The following is a 22,897-nucleotide window of genomic DNA, read 5'->3' as shown; positions in this document are numbered from 1 at the left end:
AGAGGTGTAAAATACTGTTGATTTTATTGTTTACTTCGATGACTTTCTCTTATAGTTGAAAGTAACAGCAGCAGGTAAATAGAGGAACATTTAGGCTAATAAACAGTGCTGATGAAAAACAGAGAAAATATAAAAGGCAAGTGTCCAAAATCTAACCTGAAACTTCAGATGTGAAAAATAACAAGGGAATTATTTTAAATTCTGCTAAATGAGTTGCTGATTTTAACAAAAGATAATACATTCATTCCTTTTTTTATTAAAGGATAGTAAGCAAAAATGTAATTTTTCCTGATACGTGAAGCTTAGCATAACTATCATATCATGGCTAAAAAACAGGGCCAACTGTGATATTTCAGTGTGGTATTTTACCGTTTTAACCCTTCGCTTTGTGCAACAAACTTGTTTGCATAGTAAATAAAAGTTTTGTAGCTGACATGCACACACAGCACAGCACAGTCTCTGTAATATACATATTCCTATGGGGTCGGGCACTCATACTTCATACTTACAGAGTAATAAGCCCACTATAGTAAATTCATGCAGCAAAGCAATCATTTCCAGTAGGGTTAGCAGCCCTGACAGCTGAGGGAGAAGGATGAAGAGAAGGGCCGTATAATGAGGTCTGAATAATATGTCTTGAAAATCTGACCATCTGTACAATTACAATTGAGTGGCAAAGATGAAACAAGGTAGGACTGAGCAGGTTATTGCATGTGTTTCCAGCGATCAGTTATGAACCTCACCTCATCAGGGGAAACAATATCACAGTAAAGTGCTGTATATAACCTCCTAAACTTACATTTTTACTTTAGATCTTTGGCTTAGAGTCACCGTCTCATCCAACACGGGTGTTGAGGTACAGCATCTATAAATGCGTTTACTCATGTCCCACTGCTTAGGCCCATGTCAGAGCAAAAGGCCGACAAATAACAGACAAATCAATGCACAGTATGCCAAACATACACACGCTATTAAACATACAGGATTTATATTAAATAAACATTGTTATTAACATATTTTCAATAAATGTTTGCGAAAAATGCAACAGTTTAGTCATGAACATTTTTAAAAATGGGCACTAAATGCGCTTCATAAAAAAAAAAAAAAAGGCAACAAAAAATATTGAATTACAAATAGTAAAATTATGTTATAAATTATTATAATTCACCTAAAAGAAATTCTTCACCCAAAAATGAAAATTCTGTCATCATTTACCCTTATGTCTTTTTCTGAAACTAAGTTATTCTGTATGGAGCCCTGCACATGACTTGCAGAATTTGTTACCACAACTTATTAATTTATTCCCTCTTAACCACGACCAAACTAAATTAAAATGAGAAACAAATTAGTACAACATGGCCACGATGTAACTAAACAAATTAATAAAAAGTTGTGGGAATAAATTCTTAATTCGTAGCCACAATATCTATTTTTGATTCCTTTTGTCAAGTGGTGTTCCGTGATTTTTCGAATATACACAGGACAGCTTATCAGGAAAACTAATAGATATGGATGGAATTCTTTAGCAATTACACCTTAAACCATCAGCACAGAACCAAAGACCAACCTCCTAATCCTCCTCAAGTAACATGCATTTTAATGCTTCAACCACTAGAGGGCCAAAGGTTAGCTAATCTCAGCCTTGAATGTCATGTCAATGACTGTTGGCTCAACTGATGCATATGGTACACAAAATGGGAAGTATTTTGGGATTTTTAAGGTCGTCATCTGATGGTTGAATTCTATAGTTTTTCCGGGAAACGTGTTGTATTCTTTAACGGTCCATCTGGAAACAAAACTGTCATGGTGTCAAATCCCTTCATTGAAAAAGAAAGCCAACTGAATTCTGGACTTTAAAAAGTATTTCACAGCACCATTGTTGCACTAAAATTGAATGAAAATTGCACACAGGTCTTTTTTGTATCAACACTGACTTTACGTTTTCACAGCCCCAGACATGACGCTGAATAAAACTGAACTGTGGTTGTCGATTGGACAACCTCTTCAGTGGTTCTTGTCCAATGAAAGCTGCTATGGAGTCCAGACCTTCTGCTGTCAGTCTGCAGGTCTTGCTATGCGAGACTAAAAGTTAGTCTACATTATTGCTACATTCCAAACGGGATAAATCCACTTTCCGAAGTGAGTACATTCATGGTTGACATGAATGATTGTTCACTTCCCAGCCGAAGTGCTCAAAACTGGCCACTTCAAAGGGCCATTTGGAATGAAGGACACTTATGGATACTTACTCCCTTGATTCTTTCCTCATTTCTAATTGCGCAATTATCTGGCTCAGCAAGATGACAGAACTGTTCTTTAACTGGATCAGCAAGATGACAGAAGTGTGTTCGAGGAACAGTTTTCTGGTCTCCTAAACCCTTTATCCAAGCTGTCACTCTGGAGGATAAACCCTCAAAAAGATCAGATCATAGGGATGAGCCCTTCAGAATGGAACTGTGTCTCATTTTGAAGGCTGCAACCTCGAACACAACATTGTGTCCTAACGTCGTGATATGCAACAAAAGTGATCTTTTCCATGTTAATTGAAGTTTTTGTTCTAACTTCTTTTTGTTACATTTTTTGGCTTAGTCACTCTACTTGACCGTTAGACTGAAGATGTTAACCTGATGTCAAGCTGACACTGATTTAGAGCAGTTCACAGAAGGTTCTACACAATACTTTGGAAATTAACTGGGGGATGCAGTCACACAATGTCTTTGGGTATGCCGTGGTGTCGAAATACATAATTGAAAAGGGCCTCTGCAGTTTCCTAGACAGAAGGCAACTTACGGAGGGGAATAAGGCAACATGCTTTGAAAAATCAACAAGTGGCCACCAGGATGGTGGTGTTTCCTAGTAAGGGGCAGTAGATCAGTAATGAAGTCCACACCGACACGTCACCAGGGATGCTGGGGAATGGGCAGAGGGTGGAGGAGATTTGGATTGAGTACACAAATGAGGTCACATCAGAAGTGAATGAGGGCCACCAGAATTTGTTGTGGACCAGCTGTATAGACTGGGTTTCTCCAGGATGACCTGAACCTAGGGAACTTGTGGACCTATTAAATGACTCGTTCACGCATTGATTGGTTGTGGGTTCTCTGAGCTAGGCCTGATGGATCTCATCCAAGTTCCATGAGACGGGAGCAATTCTGGGAATAAATCCTGGCAAGGCATTCTCTGAAACCAGAGAAAAATAGAGCCCACCTAGCTTGTCTTGAATTGAGGTGCTAAGCCATGTAGATCTACAGTATTCCAGGTTTCAGGGATCTGCAAGTACCACGAAAGGAAGCTACACCTGGTTGGTGCCGATTATCTTGTGAGCAGCGAGCTGACGCTATTGCGCTCTGGCCATCCTGAGTTTGAGTCCCAGCTTGTGGACCTTAGCCAATTTTCCTTTCTCTCCTACTTCACTTCCTGTCATTACTCTACTGACCTATCAATATAAAGGTAAAAATGGCAAAAAGTAAATCTTAAAAAAAAAAAGGACGCTGAGTCCTTCCAACCAGTGCCTCCAGTCTTACATGCCTAGAAGCTCACAGTTACCCAAATTGTAGGTTCTCTCAGATGGGCTTAGTTTATTTAGTTTAGAAAGAGTTTAGAGAGTGAGCTGTGATGCTGAGACAAAATGCCCCCCCACCCCAGAATCAGAGGCATCAACCTCCACCACAAAAGGTAACATGGGGTCAGGATGGTTCAGAATGGGGGCATTAGTAAAGAGAGTAATAAGTTCCTCAAAGGTTTTGGAGGTAACATGGGTCGAGTGGAAGGTGTCCGTCTAGCACTGAAACACAGTAAGTGGTGCTGTCGCTCAGCGGGAAAGAGCCTAGTTCATCTGATCAGTATTGGCTTGGGGGTTGGGAGTTCGGTAGGCAGGCTCATGTTAGAGCATCCAGGCAAAGCAGAACAAGATCGTATGAGGTTATTGATCTTCATTTAGAGGTGGATGAACTGCTCCGGGATAACTGTTCATCCCGACAGGCTAACTCGGCCGGAGTTGGTCTAGAGTAGGCCATTAGGCCAGCCACTCTGCATGGTGCAGGGTGTGGAATGACAGCGCGTCATTAAGTAATCATCCACGCTAATGCCTCCCTCCAGGTACTCCAATATGTAAGTAAAGCGGGACTACAATAATTCTAGGGATGAACAAGTGGCTGCGTCATGATCCTAGACAGCCGTGACCCAATTGTGTAATTTTTCCAGACAAAAGGAGCATTCTAGAAGAAATTCTTAGCAGTGGCCAGGAAAGTTGTCATATTTTCCCAGAAGTGTGAGTCAAGGATTCACCGTGGGCAGGGTGAGCGAGAGAGCATTTGAGATGCCGGTTCCTATTTTGGTAACTAGAGGAGCAGGTGGAATAACACAGGATTGGGGTCGAAGATGACGTAGGACCTCATCCATGGCAGCTGAGAGGAGGTTGAGTTGGTGGCGGTGCTCAGTCAGGGTTGCTGCTTGTGACATTTGCAGCAAAGTCTTCTATGACATTGTACTCTAGAGACTCGAGAGGATTCATGTGCAGAGGGTTTTAATGAAGCAGACAAAGTAGGGTCAAAACAGGTGAAGATAATGCACAAAATAGGCAAGTAAATCCGAGTCCTAAACGGGTAAACAACAAAAGTCCAAACACAGGGGGAGGAAAACGCTTAGAATTGTCACTGTGAACGATGAACAAGACTTCACAAGTGTGCTATGGCAGGCTAGGCCTATCACTACACAAGTTGATGATTTAGTGGAACAGATGAGGGCAGTACTGGGCATTAATATTCAAGAGATAGCTCCATTGTGTGTTGGGAGGGAGCAGCAGGTATGGTAGCGGATGTCACACAAACTAGCCAGTTCAACTAAATTATCAAATAAATGTTCTTTTTTTGAACCGGTTCAATGAAACTAACTGCCCGAAAGAAATGGGTTAGTGAAATGATTTGGACTTTCCATTACATTGTTTTGTGTGGACTTTAATACTAAAAGTGACAAAGGATAATTTGCCTCAAATCTTAAAAATAGTTGTAAAAGGAAACTGTAAAACTGTAAAATTGTATCAGTTACTCATTATGTATTTGGAATAATGGTAAATTAGTTTAATATTGAATAATTAAATTATGTACTTATGTACTTGTCTGTCTATGTACTATGGTAGTTTGCTCTCTTTTTTATTACCATTTACCTTTAGAGTATGGCGAAGAGTCATAATATTCTGCTTGATATTTTTTACGTTCCACTGAAATAAGTAGGCTACACAGTATTGGAACAACGAAAGGGTGAGTAACTAATGACAGAATTTAATTTTTATATGAGTTCATGCTATTTCTATGTAGAATCAAGCATATCCCATAATTCAACTCAACTTGTCTCTCTAATGCTAAGCCATGCAGCTATCAATTACTTTTGTAAAAAAAAAACAGTCAAGAAATAAAGGAGGTTTGAGATTGTGTTGGTAATAGTTATACTCTTCATAGGCTGTTATGCTGTATTCTGCTGAATATGGGCATCAACCATGCAAAACTTTTAAACAGGTGCCAAGGACAGGCTGTTGTGATGTCATGCTCTTGTAATGTAAGAATTTGATTTGTTGCTAGAGTAGAGGGATGGCTCAGTGAGAGCTTATAAAAGGGGGTGGAGCTACATAACTAAGGTACTGTTGGTTGAATTCTTTACTATTATGTGTAATATTTTCAAGTATAACTAATGCCAGAAAAGAGCAGCAAAAACAGGAGTCCAGTTGAATACAGAAGCTCTGGAGATTGGAGCGTTCTTTTCTTCTGTCCACTAGATGGCAGAAGCACTTGGATCATATCCTCGCCGTTTGACATTTCTTGTGGTTTGGAAAAAGAGGAAAGAAAAAAGTTATTGGAAAACAAAGTACTGCTGTTTTTAAGATTGACATTAATCATAAACAAAACTCTGTTTCAGCTCCACGACATCCAATTAAAAAGAATGAAATTCTACAATCTAACTTAGCATCTACACATGGTCTGCAGGAGAAATATGCTGCTTACATACTGAAGTTGTTTACAGATTGTGGAACTGAAGCAGAACGTTCTTCACTACAGAGAACAGCACTGTCGCCATGCCTTACATTAGCAGACAAGGACATAGAGAGCAACAGACTGGAAATTCTGAATTTTCAGAAATTGCTTCAAGAAGAACAGACCACACTCTGGAAATGTATGTCATCTAATGAATGGATTTAGGTCTTAAGGGCATTAACACTGACAGAATTTTAAGCAACCTGAAATAAAAATGAATTTAAAACATAATCATTATAGAAAATGTGTAATTAAATGAACATATTTACATTATACAAACAAAAAAACATATTTTTGAATACATTTATTGAAAAAAAGGGATCAAAAGCGAACATTATCTACCTCTGATACAGTCAACACATACTACAATTGAGCAGAAACCTCTACTAGCAGTACTGTAAACTAGCAACCTCCAGTGAATTGCTGTCAGTGTGAATGGCCCTTCAGATGACATTGATTATGAAATGATGCATGATGCAACCCTGTCTCAGTTATGTAACCCTTGTTTCCTGAAGGAGGGAACAGAGATGTAAATTGAAGATGCAGATGCTGACAAGCAGAACAAATTGATAGCAATCTGTAACCTACCCAACGCCCTATAAACCTCCTCCAAGTGCACTGCTTACTAGTTCACCACTTCATCCAAAATGGAGTAGTGGGACCTTGAGCACATAACCGGGCCAGGATCTCAAGAGCCGCTTTTCCACTATCGGGCCGAACCGTTCTCAATGCTTAACCGTTCTGTTCCGTGCCGATCCGGGCCAGTCAGCACAGATACGGTTTGATTTTCCACTGTGGTGAAGATAACGGAACTCTTTGGAATGTAAATACAAATGCGTCAAATCGTTGCCTTGGTAACGCAAGAGTAGACAGCCCCGCTTCTACTGTTATTGTCCTTTTGGACACGATTTGTATGTTTGAGTTTTTTATTTTTTTTCCCGGCACTGTTTTGAACTTTTCTTAATGCCCTTCTCTGCAAGACACTGCGCTATAATTTAAAAAACTTTTCGTTTCTCTTTGCACCCTCCAGCTGTTGTTGAATTTTTCTTTCTGTCCAAATATCAATATTAGAGCAAATGTTTCATCCACAGACCAAAGTGTCTCAGCCATTTATATTTATATTTACCGTATTTGCTTACTGCGCATCCGCTTAGCCATAGACAGAGCCATAGAGAAACTGGTAGCCAGGCAACAGCGTGGCGACGTCATGCACACGCATTTTACCAGCCCGGTTCAGCACGGTTGTCTAACCGTGCCGAGAATTCCGGGCCGAGAACGGTTTGTAATCGTTCCGTGCCGTACCAGGCTCAGGTGGAAACACAACTGGAACTGTACCCGACCGTTCTAAGAACGGTTCGGCCCGATAGTGGAAAAGCGGCTAAGGTAACGTGAGAACCAGCCAGACCAAACTCGAGGCACGATTCGTAGACCGTGAATGCTTGCAGATCCCCCACCCTCTTGATTGTGGTGAGCTTTACCAGGAGAAAACTCTTGAAAGACAGAAATTTCAGCTCTACTGAAACAAGTGGCTCAAAGGGGGCTTCCCATAGTCCTGCCAGGACCACGGAGAGATCCCAAGAGGGTGCAACCTAGGAGGATTTAGTCCCCTCACACCTCTCAGGAACCTGACAATCAGGTAACGCTTTCCCAGGGATGTATCATTTACTGCATCGTGATGTATGCTATGGCAGCAACATACACTTTTAGAGTCCCCCAAAGTGGGGACAGGACACCCTCTGCGAGTTTCATAAAAACATGGGGAAACGGGGACAGTCCGAAGGGAAGGACTTTGTACTAATATGCTCAACCCTCAAAGAGTTGCATTGTCACAGACGAAACTCAGCACGACAGACCAAGAGATGAAGGAAATTACTTTTTAACTGAGAATGTGGGTAGAATGTGGGAACTGGCATCAGTGGTGGAGAAGGCCCCCGTCCCTCCCCCGGGGGTGGCGCAGATGTTGATGGCCCCAAACGAGCAATCCCTTCCATCGCAGTCCTCCAGGAAAGACTTAACGGACGACAGTTCGTCACCTAAGAATTATAAGGTTCTATCTCTGCAACTTATTTACATTATTTGATGTTTCATTTGTAAGCTGTGTAGATTTTTGGCCTTTTTTTTAGAAAACAAAAATGGTTCTATCTACAGAAGTCTATGGAACGCAAAAACTTTGAAGCTCGATATCTGGAAAGTGCTCAGAATGCAGATAGAACCTTATAATTCTAAGGTGATGAGTTTACAGGCGGGAGGCGTGGAAGTGCTCTAACATGACTGGGTGTTGTAAGGGGTCTTCCATGTGTTGTTGAGCTCTTCATGAACCTCTGGGCAGAAAGGTACTGAGACAGAGTGTGGCTAGTCTCCTTTGTCCCTAACAATGCGGCCCAAGAGTCTTTACAAACCGAGGAATCCGACTGGGTAGAGCCCGAGGGAAGCCTCATCATGAATGAGAGCCGCAACCTCACTGTAGCCATGGACATGTGCTCATAGTGCATGGCATGAACCATGAATGCCATCTCTGCATGCTTACGGCCTAGACAAGTGAGACAGTGGTCGTGCCCGTCCATGGAAGTAAGGAAACTACCGCATCAGGAAGCACACGGTCGGAAAGAAACTTTCGACCGTGTAAGCTGTAGTAACTCCTGCAGACGATTTCATGTAGATTTTTTTTTCTTCTTCTCAGGTTTGTAGGAAGAATCTAAATTAGTGGATGCATGCCGCCATCTTAAATACCTGTATGTATGTGGAGTGGTTTGGCATGCAAATTCCACTCGCCAGTTGTTATTGGCCTTTTTCTTGTAATGCTCAGAGATGAGGGCTCCCAAGTGAGCACTTAAGTATATTCTTATAGTCAGTTATTATGTATATAATTAATTCAATAATTACTAGGTTGCAAACTCAGGTTTGCTCTCAAATGTTTACACACTGGCTTTGACTCCAATATGGCAGATGGCTTACATATGAACAGCTGCTAATGCAGTATATAGTTGTATGACTGGTTGTCTAAAATAAGTTGTTGTCTAAGATTAAGACAGTAGAATACAAAATTTGATTGAACATTTAATTTCACATAGCATTCACTAAATTATTGTCTGAACATTTTAAAGCTGTTTTTAAAGTTGATTCTAAGCTATCTATTCCCAACATGAGAAAAAAATTCTGCACCAGATTCAGCTTCTCCAGTTTGTGCTGTGAATGCCAGTCTGTGAGACTTGTGGATGGTGAATGACAACTAAGGTTGTGTGTCATTTTAACATGCAGGTCAGGATTTCAGCTGGGCCCTTCAAGCTGGTTTGAGGTTCTGCCGCAGTGACTCTTGCAGGGTTTAGACCAGTATTAACACTCAGAGTTCTGCATTATTTGCCTCTGGCTCTCAGTTCTTCACTCTGTAGAGTGTTTCTGTCCTGCTACAGCATCTGCAACAGAAACCCAAACTGTGGTGCGTGTAAGCTGCAGGTATGTAGTGTTGCCTATGGTAAGAGTGAAGAGACATGCAGGCCAATGCTTACTTAAACCCCCAGCCGGTACCACCCAGGACTATAGCTGCCACCAGGATGGCCCCTGCAATCGACCCTATGATGAGATTGGTGGCACTCGGACCTGTTTGGGCAAGTGTGGGAAAACGAGACACGAATTTTGATTCACTACATTACAACCTTTAAAAGTTTGACATTTCAAAAATTGGCATTCAGTCCATAACACTGAGTGTGAAAACAAATTAATAAACTGTGGTTTATCACGTCACATGTTGGCAACAATCTCGTCCTAAGTGTCTTCTAAAGTGGGTGGTTATAAGCCAATATAAATAGAAAAAGTAACCCGAAATTCTAGATTGCACCACCTTATTAAATCCAGTAAAGAGATAAAAAAAGCTAAATAGCTATACTCACGTTTTTATCCTCCCATTGTGATTTTAAGAACTGTGTTATGAGTATTAACTTTTATGTTTGAAATAAATTTTCACTGCAGCTGAAATTAACATTACTACTAAAACAACTTTTTTACAATAGTGTTGAAAAGTTTGGTGTCGGTAAGAATGATCAAATGCGATAGTAAATTGTGACAGAATGTGTTTGTATCTGTGTTTGCATCAGAGCAAAGGAACAAACCCTTGGGTCCCTCATCTTCAGCAGGGGGCGGTTCTTTTGGAGGATCAGGCATACTGCAGTCTGTCCCCGCCCACGTTGTGTCACATGTACATGTCGCCTCATTATTGCACACCTATAGAAATTCAGAATGGCCAAAAAATTTGAATATACAAATAATATGATTTTTTTCCCAAGCATAACTAAAACTTACTTTAATTATAATGGGAAATGGCTCGTATTCAGTGTGTGCAGGTTTGTCTCACCCCATGACTGGAACAGATTTGTCCGTTGGGTCCAGTGGGACAGGAGCTCAGGTTCAGATACTGAATAGGGATGCACTTCCTGTCCAGACACATCATAGACGGACCGCATGGAGTTCCATCCTCGACATAACCAAGATCAGTCTGATCATCCAGCAAGACGTGACCACCGCTGAAAAAACGGTATGTGTGTGTTCAGATTGATACATGATAAAAACTTTTTGATTACATATTTGTCTCTGTATGTCTCACCTGCAGTCGATTAGTCTGCCTTGATGGTTGAAATTTGTGGGAGTGACTTCTCCTTTCATAATTCCTATCCGTGGGATTTGGCCAGTATTAGCGCACAACAGATATCCACAAAACACATCACTGTAATAGAGACAGCACAAAAATCACAGTGACTACTGTATCAACATCTATGGACTCCAGGAAGCCAAAAGAGGGTGCTAGAGGGTCTGTGAAACTTTTTTGTTAAAAAAGATAAAGGCCTGGTTTCACAGACAGGGCTTAGCTCAAACCACGACTTGGCCTTAGTTAAATTAAGATATTTACACAGCTTTTATAAAAATGGCTTTGAAAAAAAAAAAAAAACATTACAGGTGTGCATCTTAAAACAGGACATATTTTTAGTTCAGACAGCTCAAACATGCATTTTAGTCTGGGACTAGCAATAAGCCCTGTCTGTGAAACCGGGGGTAAATGTCTTGAACACAATCAATTTTTAACACATTCAAAATATTTGATAATACTGTTGGATTCTGCTTCCTAAAGCTCCCTATAGCTGAACATCAGATCAACTGTAATTTTATTGTAACAGAAATAAATATACAAGTGTTAACAAATAAATAACACATTATTGTTATTTTACACATTTTCAAAAGCACTAGTCAACAGTGAATGTTAACACAGAGTTCAACACAAATTATATGAAATGCACAGACTGAAACAATGAATCTCATTTAAAATGAAAGTATACAAACAAGGAGCATGATCCAGAGTTTTGTGGTGTTAGCATCTGAAATATAACTTCAAGTCTTGTTTTATGACTATTTGTGTTTAGCTGTACTCAGATTCCAAATGGAAATATAGCAGGCATTACAAAGCTAAAGTTTTAAAAAGGTCTCAGGCATTGGTTTCAGCTCTAATTTGTTATTTGTAACCATTTTAACCACTAACCAAAAATAAAAATATCTCTACTGCTTGTGCTGCAGAAATTAATTATACTTCCTATCATGCAGCTTGAAGAGAAAAGCTACTACCCATAGTACCCTAGTATTGTAGTGTTGAGTTTTGCATGGTTTATAACTCACTGTTTACTGCACTGGATCCATTTGTCTCCGTCTTGACCACAGTTGCCCTTCTCTGAGCCCTCTGGGTTCAGCTTCTCATAACAGAACTTCTCTGAACTCGCAGCCTCTGTATGAAAACAGAAAGAAAAAGAGTGAAACAAGTGGAAACTTCAGGATATGTACATTAGCTTAACTACTAATAGTTCACACTGCAGTATCCACTTTATTTTTGAAGTGCGGGTGTAGCCAGTGCTCTTTGCTTCCAGTTATTTCAGCTGTACAAAAACAGTCCATTATGTTGCTTGATACTGAAAAGTGGTATTTGTTATATTATTTTAATTTATTATCAAACTCATAAACACACTGGTTCATAGTGCAAATAGTTCACTGCACTTTTATTCCCAGCTCTGCCTACATTTCTGAAAAAAAAAACTCAAAAAACACTGTAAAAAGTTTTCACCAGTTTCAACTTAAAACTTAAGTTTAGAAGCTGCCTTAAAATTTTAAGTTAAATCAACTTAAGTCATTTCAACTCACAAGTTAAATCAACTTATTGTAATAAGTTAAAATGTCTTGTAGTTTTAAGCTGATTAAACTTAAAATTTAAAGGCAGCTGCTGAACTTAGGTTTTTAAGTTGAATCTGGTGAACACTTTTTACAGTGTATATGTACAAATCGCTGCAGTTTCAAGTTGAAATTAACACTTTAGGCGGTAAAACCCTGATAAGTTTTATTCCTTTTTTACATAAAGTATGATGTACAGGCCCAGAGTTTAGATTAAGAAAGCCTAATTTTCCACACAGTTCCTTGCACAATATATGAGTTCAAAACTATTTTAACTTGCTGTGAGATTGGAAAACTGATACTCTCGAATGTTAGCGTTACATATACAGTTTCATATGTGTTTTCTTACACAGTAGGTTTGCTCAGTATGGCGCTGCACTTGAGTGGTGAAGTGCTCTGGTATGAATCCTGTGAAACTACGGTTCAAGAAAACAGCTCAATCATGTATATTAGGAACTTAAAATAGCACGGTTGTATAAGCAAGTGTGTTTTTATATAATTTTTGCATTCGTTAACACTATTAGGTAGGTTTAGAGTTGGGTTTGGTGCAGGGGGTATGTTTTTTTTCCAACACGATAAAGCATTAACCTTTTAATGACCAGAGATTTTATTTCTGAATCACCGCAATGCAATAAAAACGTGCCACAGTCACATATTGAACACGTTTTTAGCACCACTTATTGGACATTTCAATTTGAAACTGCTGCAAAATGCATTAAGGTACTTAATTTGTTGCAGAAATATCACCACAAGCATGTTTTTCCAATCAGCCCGGGTTGGGTATTTCTAGTTAATAACCTGAAGTGGCTAGTAAAACTGAAATCTCACACACTGACAGAAAACTATGGAGCCGCCTCGAAGGGACAAGGTGATTTAAAAAATGAAATGGAGAACAAAGTTTATTAAATATTTAAAATTTCTCTTTCAAAAGTATTGGGCTCCCCCAATAATCTTTGACATTTGAATTCTCTCTCAAAAGTATTGCAGTCCCCCGAAAAACTGCATTTATGGGGGTGAATATAAAAGTTTTGTGAGAAAAGCACTGAAATATATCATTTATTTTTCTCTCATCTATTTTTTTTTTGTCCCTTTAGGCTCTCTTTAGAAAATAGTTTGTGTCTGTGTTGCAAAATAAGGTGGATACACCATTCATAGTAGAGCAGACTGCTGATTGGCTGTTAATGGCGATGACAGGAAATGGTCACTCACTTGGACCCCACACATATTTACACTGACTGTCTCTCGTCTTGCATTCTCCAGCATAGCAGCGACCCTGCAAAGACAACACAATCTCACAAATTAATAGAGAAAGAGATATAAAAATATCCATTAGGCAGATTAATCAACTGATTGCTGGCCTTATTAAAGGGGTCAAATCTGTTTGTTCATATATAAGATCTGCAAAGTTGCAAAGATTAGAGATCTAAAAAGTTAACAAGTTTCTAGAAGTTAAGACTCGTCCATGCCTTCCTAAAACGCCTTCTTCAAATACGCCCCCACAAATCTACATCACTGTGTGAGAAGATTTGCATAACGCCATCCAAATGTATACGCAAAGAAAGAAGGCATAACTTTTATTCTTGCTGTAGTATTGTTGTTGCCATCACCATGAAGACGCCATGTGTTTGTTGCGAAAGCAAAACTACTTTGTTTGGCCTTCCAAAAGAGTACACAACTAGAAATCAGTGGTTAAGTTGTATTTACAACACTGTTCCAGAACAGTACAACACAAATATTCAAGTGTGTGCAGCGCTTTTTACGGAGGACTGTTTCCTGATCCAAGAGTAGCCTAAAATGCTGGCTGTGCACACTATAAAAGTGGGGCAATTCCAACTTTTTAAGGACAGTCTGGCACTTCTGACTCACAGCCTGTAAGGACGTTTACATATTTAAAGAATTTGCTACTGACTATTCAAACGTGTATTTTGAGCAGTGTAGAGTAGCACTTGTTGTTTGTCGTTTCTATGATCACAAATGCAGACATGGATTGCATTTGCACACATAAAAAGGAAAGGAAAGGAAAGGAGGTGAAGTGAGGCCAAGTATGGTGTCCCATACTAGGAATTTGTGCTCTGCATTTAACCCATCCAAGTGCGCACACACACACCGTGAACACACACCCGGAGCAGTGGGCAGCCATTGCTGCGGCGCCATGGGAATAGTTGGGGGTACGGTGCCTTGCTCAAGGGACTCACCTCAGTCGTGGTATTGAGGGTGAAGAGAGTGCTGGTTATTCACTCCCCCCACCTACAATCCCTGCCGGAACTGAGACTCGAACCTGCAACCTTTGGGTTACAAGTCCGACTCTCTAACCATTAGGCCACGACTGCCCCCAGCCGTGACAGTATAAGGCCGTGTTCACACTTGGCGTCTTTTTTGACAAGAAAAAGTTGACTAGGGCGTTTTTTTTAGTAAAAAAAAAAGCCGAGTGCGTCTTTTGTTGCTATAACAACAGCTGCAACAGTAGCGTAGTGCTGTGTGGTGAAGAAATGTCGAGGAAAGAGCCTCTTTGTGGTGTATATTATGATACTAATATCATACAACTCCTTGTGCTCCGAAACTAGTACGATAAGTTTATCTACCAGCAACTTCTCCATTTTTTTCTTGTTGTTTTTGTTGTTATGGAAACGATAGGTCCCGCTACTCGCTTGTCATTGGTCAGCTGTCAAAAAAGCACTTGACGTAGGGCGTTTTCTTCAAAAAAGTTAAACTTTTTTTAGCTCTGAGCTGCAAAAAAAGACGCCGGTGGTGGCGTTTAAAAAAAGCGCTAGGGCTTTTTTGAAAAGACGGTTAACTCCATAGGATTAGAATGTAAAACAGACGCTGGCAGTTTGGAAAAGAACGGCGTGTGAACAGTGTGAACACGGCCTAAGTCATTATAATCAACAATTATGTCCCCACTGGATGCAACAAATGCCTAATTTATACCAGGTGTCAGTATTGCTTTGAAAGCTGATATTCCAAATATGGTAAGAAGTGTAACTTTCCATCACACGCTTGAGGTATTCGGCCAATCACAAAGCACTGAATAGCTGGCCAATCAGAACACACTGTGCTTTAAAGGAGAAGTTCACTTCTATGGTACTACCGAGTTTGAACTTCCAAAATGCAGTTCAAATGCAGCTTCAAAGGGTTTTAAACCAAGAAAAAAATAGACTTTTTTAGTGAAACGATCAGTCATTTTCTTAAAAAAATGGACAATTTATATAATTGTATTTATATAACTTTTAAACTCAAATGCTCATCTTGTCTAGCTTTGTGTGTACTCTGTGTATTCTGGTTCAAAGACATTTAGGGTATGTACATACGTTGCTGTTTTTTTTGTAAAGGGCATCTGATCTTTACACGTTCACTTTGATTTTGAAGTTGGAGGACAAAATGAGATGGGAATTTTTTTACATGCCCTAACTGTCTTCCTAGAGTCTACCTAGAATACACAGAGTACCTGCAGAGCTAGACAAGATAAGCATTAGAGGTTAAAAAGTATATAAATTGTCAATTTTTTAGAAAATAACCAGTCGTCTCACTAGATAAGACTCTTATTCCTCAGCTGGGATCGTTTAAAGCCCTTTGATGCTGCATTTAAACTGCTTTTTGAAAGTTCAAACTATATGGTCCACTATAGGGAGAGAAAACAATTTCTTTACGACTAAAGAAAGAAAGACATGAATATCTTGGATGACAAGGCGGTGAGTAAATTATCTCTAAATTTTTGTTCTGGAAGTGAACTTCTCCTTTAATAGCTTTCAGAATAATCAGTTTATGAATAATGAATTGATGGATTTCAGAGTATACTGGCACTATAGCATTTATGTTTTGCTGTGTGTACCTGATTTAGAGAGCAGAAGTGACCATCCTGCTTGTGTAGATTAGGAGGGCACTGCAAACACACACATAAAGAAAGATTAAATAAAACATGGATAATCTGATAGTTGTATGTGTTTGATCAGAGGAGATAGTGTATGTCACTTGCCAGCCCTGAGTCTCCTGAGCATGTCTCTGAAATATCACAGTCATTTACTGCATAGCGGCATGAGTAACCTCGAGGATAGAACTGAGACGAAGAGAGAAAGAATTGTGCAACCACTACAAACATAATAGAAAAAACTTTATCAAAAAATAAAATGCATTTAAAGAACTGTATGTCTGACTCTCACCAGGCATGTATTATTGCAGCAGGGTCCATCACTGCAGTGAGCACCGTTAGACAGAGAACACTTTTTACAGCACTCCTTAATGCACTCCTATAACACACACACAGAAGATACACACACAGCTGAATACTGCAAGCTTATATAATATTGTTGTGTAAAATTTGAATGCGGTCTAGTGTGTCACGTGAACTCACTTCTCTTGGTCTACAGTCACACTCTTCTCCTACTTCCACATATCCATTTCCACACTCAGTGTCTTCAAACAGCTGCAGGACACGCATGCAAAAATAGGCATTACAATCTTGGTGAAGAGATTTCCAAACAACAGTCTGAGCCAAACAGATGTGATATGAACTTTTCTGAGGTTCAGCAGATGTACTCGTTTACCGCAAAGGCGTTTGGAAGGATTTTTTTATCTTGATAACTCTCCGAAGATTTTAGAATGGTAATGGATATGACAATGTTAAGGCATTTGGTTTTGGCGGAAGAGATCTGCCAGACTGCTGAATTGCTGCTGCTGCTGCAAAGCAAGTACAGGAACTTGCTACTGCCAATACATATACGATACAGTACTCTTGAGTATTTAAGACCAGGCACGTGCAGAGGGGGGGGGGGCACCTGCCCTTTTGGCTCCTAGTGATCAAAGTGCCCTTTTGCTAAGATTTTTTTTTATGTAATAATATAAAAATAAAATATTTATAAAAATATCGAATTCGCGACAGCCTGCCCAATCGAACTTTTAGTAAAATTAATTAATAATGTTTTAGCTGTAATAGAATGACCCTCGTCACGTGATGACCGCACCCGGAAGTTCAGGACGATCCGATCATGTTTATATTATAACGCCAAGGATAGACACGTTCGTGGCTGCTGGTAAGTGGTGTTTTCACCAGATTTAACGTTACTTATTATCATAAGAATGACGTGAAGGAAAGAGATTATGCACGAGTATTTATACTTTTTTTATAGTTTGTGCATGTGTAGTCTGCTCTGAAATAGCTGCCGATAATGTTAATGTCGTCATGTAAAAAAACAAAATCGTAAATCTATCGTAAAGGAGAGGGCTCCTGCAGGTCCTTAAAAACTCCTCAATTAGGTTGTGTCAAATTTAAGGCCATAAAAAGTTTTATATATGTTAAATAGTATAAGAAAAGACTTAATTATAATTTAGGAGGTCTTACATTTGGGGACGGTGTTCTGAAATGTTCGGTGTCTGAGATTTTCTGTGACACTGGGCGGAACTAACATGAATATTCATGAGTTTCCCGTTCATGAGTTCCGTCTTAAAGTTGCACTCAAATATTAGTGCTCCTGATTAAAAAAAATAATAAAAATACAGCTTTCTGTAACGTAATTTCATTTCAGTTTCGAGCTAATATATATACATATTTATTGTGCACAGACATTTATTACATAAGAAATCCAGTTTATCTTTAGAATATGCATCATATAGGCCAACAACTCCCGTCTTTACCCTACTTCGGTTTTACATTTGAGTGCGTTTTAAATTGTTTGATTTCATTTGAGCTGTACAGAATATACTTATGCATTTGATTTGGCATAATAAAGTTTGATTTGTGATCATGTACAACATTGCTTATATCATCCTCCGTGTGTGTGTGTGTGTGTGTGTGTGTGTGTGTGTGTGTATATATATATATATATATATATATGAAATATTACGATAATAATGTCAAAATATTACAAGAATAAAGTCAAAATATTATTTAATTTAATAAAATGTGAGGAATAAAAGATTGGACGCCACAGACATTTTTGCGGAGCAGGTGGAGGAATTTTCACAAAGAATTTTGATAAGAATTTTCAAAAATTTTGATTTTGATAGATTAGACTTTATATTAGAAATGTTTTTTTTATTACAAACAACGAATGCAACCGAATACATTATTATTTCCCAGCATACCGTCCCCGTGAGTATGACACAAGGTATTATTTCTGCTAATAATCCCACATAGCCTACACTGCAGAAAAAAAGTTTCTTACTTTTTTGTATCTTGTTTATTTGCTTACCCCAATGGCAGATTATTTTGCTTTTTCTAAGCAAAAGCTCACTTAATTTCGACTTGTTCTTTCTAAAAACAAGACTTTTTTTAACTAGAATATCCTTCTTGGTTTAAAAATTGTTAGATATTTTGGCTGAAAACAAGACAAAAAAATCTAAGTAAGAAAAGCATTTTGTGTAGGTGTATATAGTGGATTAAAAATAGTCAAATAAGAGAGCTAGCGCCAACCCAAAGGAATGTCCATTGGGTGTATGAGCTGAGTAAAAAGTTGGTCCTGTTCAGTCTGTTAATAAATACCACATATATTTGATATTAAGCTGTTTTCGCAAGTCAGTAAAATTGGCTCTTCCTCATCCCAGTAAAATGATGCGGCTGCTCGGAGGCATCAATCCGGGCCTTTGCATGTGCAAAATAGGCTACTCTCAATACTATTATAACTTTAATTTCTACGATTTAAATTCTCGTAATATTTCAACTTTATTCTTGTAGTATTTGGACTTTATTCTCGTAATATTCCGGCTTTATTATCGTAATATTTCGACTTTATTTTTGTAGTATTTGGACTTTATTCTCGTAATATTCCGGCTTTATTATCGTAATATTTCGACTTTATTTTTGTAGTATTTGGACTTTATTCTCGTAATATTTCGACTTTATTATCGTAATATTTCGACTTTACACTTGTAGTATTTCGACTTAATTCTCGTACATTTCGACTTCATTCTCGTAGTACTTTGTCTTTATTCTCGAAATATTATGACCTTAATCTCAGATTTTTTTACGTGGCACTAAAACGCTGTCCTATAAATGCCTGTTGGCTCATTAGCTAGAACATGTCCTTAAATTAAATCATAATAAATTATATTAAATCAAACTTACAGCACACAATCTACAAATGAAATCAACAATCTAAAGGAATAAAAAAACTCAAATTAGTTCGACGCTTAATTTAAATTGATTTACGTTAACGAAAACAGTTTATATGGTCCAAGGAGCACTAAAAATTTTAGTGGCGCTTTAACGTGAAACAGGGAACTCGTGAATATTCATGTTAGCTCCGCCCAGTGTCACAGAAAATCTCAGGCACCGAATATTTCAGAACAACGGAAAGACGAGAATCGTGATAGGGCTGGATTAAACTTCAAAAGGCAATGATGTCATTGAATAAATATGCACGCTGCACATTTCAAAGTCAAAACATGGCACTTATGTCTTTATATTGATGAATCTGAAGGGAACTGACTGTCCTCAGAAACGTGTCGTTTGCATTTTCATTTCACATCTGATAAAACTGCGTTAATGCTGCTGCTTTGTGTTCAGCCGTTCCCATGGAAACCGTAGTATTTCAGCGCTCCTAAAGCGCCCCCTTGTGACAGAGAATGAATTTTTATTTCACATTTTTCAGCTCTTTATGGTCAAATTATTTCAATTATCGACCTAGTTTTTATGCAGCAAACACATAGAGTTGTAAATGTGAAAGATGTTAATGTGCCTTCTAAAAATCTAAACAATTAAGACAGTACTATTTATGTTTTAAATAAAATATAATAAATTATAAACTCCATTTATCCCTTTTAATGGTGTAAAGGCTGACATTCCATTGTACAATATATTTTTGTGTGAACCTGTATCTGAATTATAAATCATGCCATTTTATGCCTTAATATTATACCGTCTACAACCTTACAATACAATACATCAGGGGCCACAGATATTTTCAATAGTGACCACACAGAGTTTAATATAACAGCTGTTCTTTATTATTGTGTTAAACAGAGAGAAGAAAATCTTTAGGTTTGACAATTTAATACACAACAATTTTTAATCAAAATTAAAAGGTCCAAAGAAAATATTTTTCAATCTTTTAAACATCAAAATGGTCTTTTATGTTCCATTTCTTTCTCAGAACTGCTTCACAGCATTGGCTGCTAGAAGCCTCTGTGATGATATGTATATCAGCAAGGAATGTGTCACAATATACAGTACAGTATTGCTGTACTGATGTTTTGAGCACAGCCCTATTTAGAGAGCCCCTTTTATAGTGATAAAAATATTACTAATTCTATTGTTTGAGTCCTGAACTAAACATAAATGCAATTAAAACTTTGAATAATGCATTATTTGACTTATTAATGACATTGTTACTTATTACGTAAGTAACTGGATGCCTACAATGAGGTGATGGACCCGAGGGGCTCTTAAATGCCTTGTTCCAGGTGCCCTTTTTATACTTTGAGCACCTGCCCCTTTAAAGGTCTCTGCACGGCCCTGTTTAAGACATACTGCTGCTGCACAAGTAGCATATAAATAACCTACAGGTAGAGCTGGGGAGGTGGAAGGTTGTGCGCTGCAAAATTCTCTAGTGAATACTAACCAGCCATTTTAATGTAATGTAAAGCACCAAGCTCAAGAAGTAATTATGAAATTACATTTAAAGATGTACAGCCTACTTAAGTGGGTTAAAAAAACACTAAAATTGTATATAAAAATTGTATATTCAATATCAATTAATTCTATTACACGTCCATTTTCATTCAAGTCTCTAAAACATTAGATTCATTAGAACATTCATTAGATTCAGTTTGCACTCAAGTATATTATTTTAAAGTATATATATTTCAAGTATACGTTTTTATATATAAATACAGACAGTTCATCTGTGGAAGAAACACATTTTTTGAGAGAGGAAGAGACTTGAACCCTTTCATGGACATGTAAACCTGGCAAACTTTGATGATATGCACAAGGATACCAGAAAAAAAAAAACCTTCTTCCACTTTCTCTGACTGAATACTAATGAAGATGATGTTAACAGTGATGTCTGACCTTGTTGGGTTTGTTAAAGAGGCAGGATCCTCCTCCCTTCAACAGGAACTCTTTAAAATCTGTGATACTGCACTTAGAGAAAGACCGCGGGTGCTGGGCCCTGAGAACAAAGACAAATGCAGGGATAAAGAAGTCAAAGTTCATGCTTTTAGTGTTTCTCTTTATTTCTGTTCGGTCATGCAAATTACATGCATTCCAATAATTTACCCCACTGACAGACCCATAATATCTAAACACTACATTGTGTACATACGATACAGAATGTGTATCAGCAAGTTCACTTCCAGAACAAAAAATTTACAGATAATTCTCTTGTCATCCAAGATGTTCATGTCTTTCTTTCCTCAGTCGTAAAGAAATTATGGTTTTTGAGGAAAACTTTTCAGGATTTCTCCCCATATAGTGGACTTCTATGGGGCCCGTGAGTTTCAACTTCCAAAATTCAGTTTAAATGTAGCTTCAAAAGGCTCTAAATGATCCCAGCTGAGGAAGAAGGGTCTTATCTAGTGAAAGGATCAGCTATTTTTTTTTTTAAATTTACAATTTCCAAATTATGATTTGTATAACACGCTTGAGGTATTCGGCCAATCACAAAGCACTGGATAGCTGGCCAAACAGAACACACTGTGCTTTAAAGGAGAAGTTCACTTCCAGAACAAAAATTTACAGATAATTTACTCACCTCCTTGTCATCCAAGATGTTCAAGTCTTTCTTTCCTCAGTCATAAAGAAATTATGTTTTTTGAGGAAAACATTTCAGGATTTCTCTCCATATAGTGGACTTCTATGGTGCCCCCGAATTTGAACTTCCAAAATGCAGTTTAAATGCAGCTTCAAATGGCTCTAAACGATCCAAGCCAAGGAAGAAGGGTCTTATCTAGCGAAACAATCGTTTATTTTATTTTTTTTAATTGACAATTTATATACTTTTTAACCTCAAATGCTCGTTTTGTCTTGCTCTGCGTGTATTTTGTGTATTCCAGTTCAAGACAGTTGGCGAAAAACTCCCAACTTTTTTTTTTTTGTCTCCTCCAACTACAAAATCATCCTACATCGCTGCAGAAGTACCAACCAAGTGTTTTTAGAAAGTGAACGTGCAAAGAAGATCAATTGCTCTTCACAAAAACGGTAAAACAGCGATGTAGGATGATTTTCAAGTTGGATTATGAGATTAGATTAGACACATCCTAACTGTCTTGAACCTGAATACAAGACAAGTATTTGAGGTTAAAAAGTACATAATTTTTTTTTTTTTTTTTTTTTTTGAAAATAACCCATTGTTTCACTAGATAACACACTTCTTCCTCAGCTTGAATTGTTTAGAGCCCTTTGAAGCTGCATTTAAACTGCATTTTGGAAGTTTAAACTCAGGGGGCACCATAGAAGTCCATTATATGGAGAGAAATCCTGAAGTGTTTTTCTCAAAAAACATGATTTCTTTACAACTGAAGAAAGACATGAACATTTTGGATGACAAAGGGGTGAATAAATTATCTGTAAATTTTTGTTCCGGAAGTGAACTTCTCCTTTAATGTATGTCTTCATTCTTAAATTTTGTTGTATGTTTTAATGAAGTGGTTTGTGTGTAGTATGCAATTATGTTTATAGGTCAGAACTGAATATTGCTGTCTACGTGATCACAACCTACAAACACGCACACAGAAAT

General features: G+C 38.1%; 1 protein-coding gene across 1 annotated transcript in view; it reads right to left on the bottom strand.

Moving 5' to 3' along the window:
- adam23b (ADAM metallopeptidase domain 23b) overlaps window positions 1-22,897 on the bottom strand; it is a 64,624-nt gene continuing 41,727 nt past the window's right edge. The window contains exons 15-26 of the mRNA XM_073845883.1: window positions 21,232-21,331; window positions 16,576-16,647; window positions 16,385-16,471; window positions 16,201-16,281; window positions 16,057-16,107; window positions 13,437-13,500; window positions 11,685-11,790; window positions 10,624-10,743; window positions 10,375-10,543; window positions 10,133-10,244; window positions 9,533-9,623; window positions 1-5,812 (exon numbers count right to left, since the gene is read on the bottom strand). Of these exons, the coding sequence (XP_073701984.1) occupies window positions 5,767-5,812; window positions 9,533-9,623; window positions 10,133-10,244; window positions 10,375-10,543; window positions 10,624-10,743; window positions 11,685-11,790; window positions 13,437-13,500; window positions 16,057-16,107; window positions 16,201-16,281; window positions 16,385-16,471; window positions 16,576-16,647; window positions 21,232-21,331 (1,099 nt within the window). The 3' untranslated portion in view covers window positions 1-5,766. The remainder of the gene's footprint in view (window positions 5,813-9,532; window positions 9,624-10,132; window positions 10,245-10,374; window positions 10,544-10,623; window positions 10,744-11,684; window positions 11,791-13,436; window positions 13,501-16,056; window positions 16,108-16,200; window positions 16,282-16,384; window positions 16,472-16,575; window positions 16,648-21,231; window positions 21,332-22,897) is intronic.

The sequence above is a fragment of the Garra rufa genome, chromosome 8 (assembly GCF_049309525.1).
Source record: "Garra rufa chromosome 8, GarRuf1.0, whole genome shotgun sequence".
NCBI lineage: Eukaryota > Metazoa > Chordata > Actinopteri > Cypriniformes > Cyprinidae > Garra > Garra rufa.
Note: the sequence above shows the minus strand (reverse complement) of the source record. Positions and strands in the feature narration are given on the sequence as shown.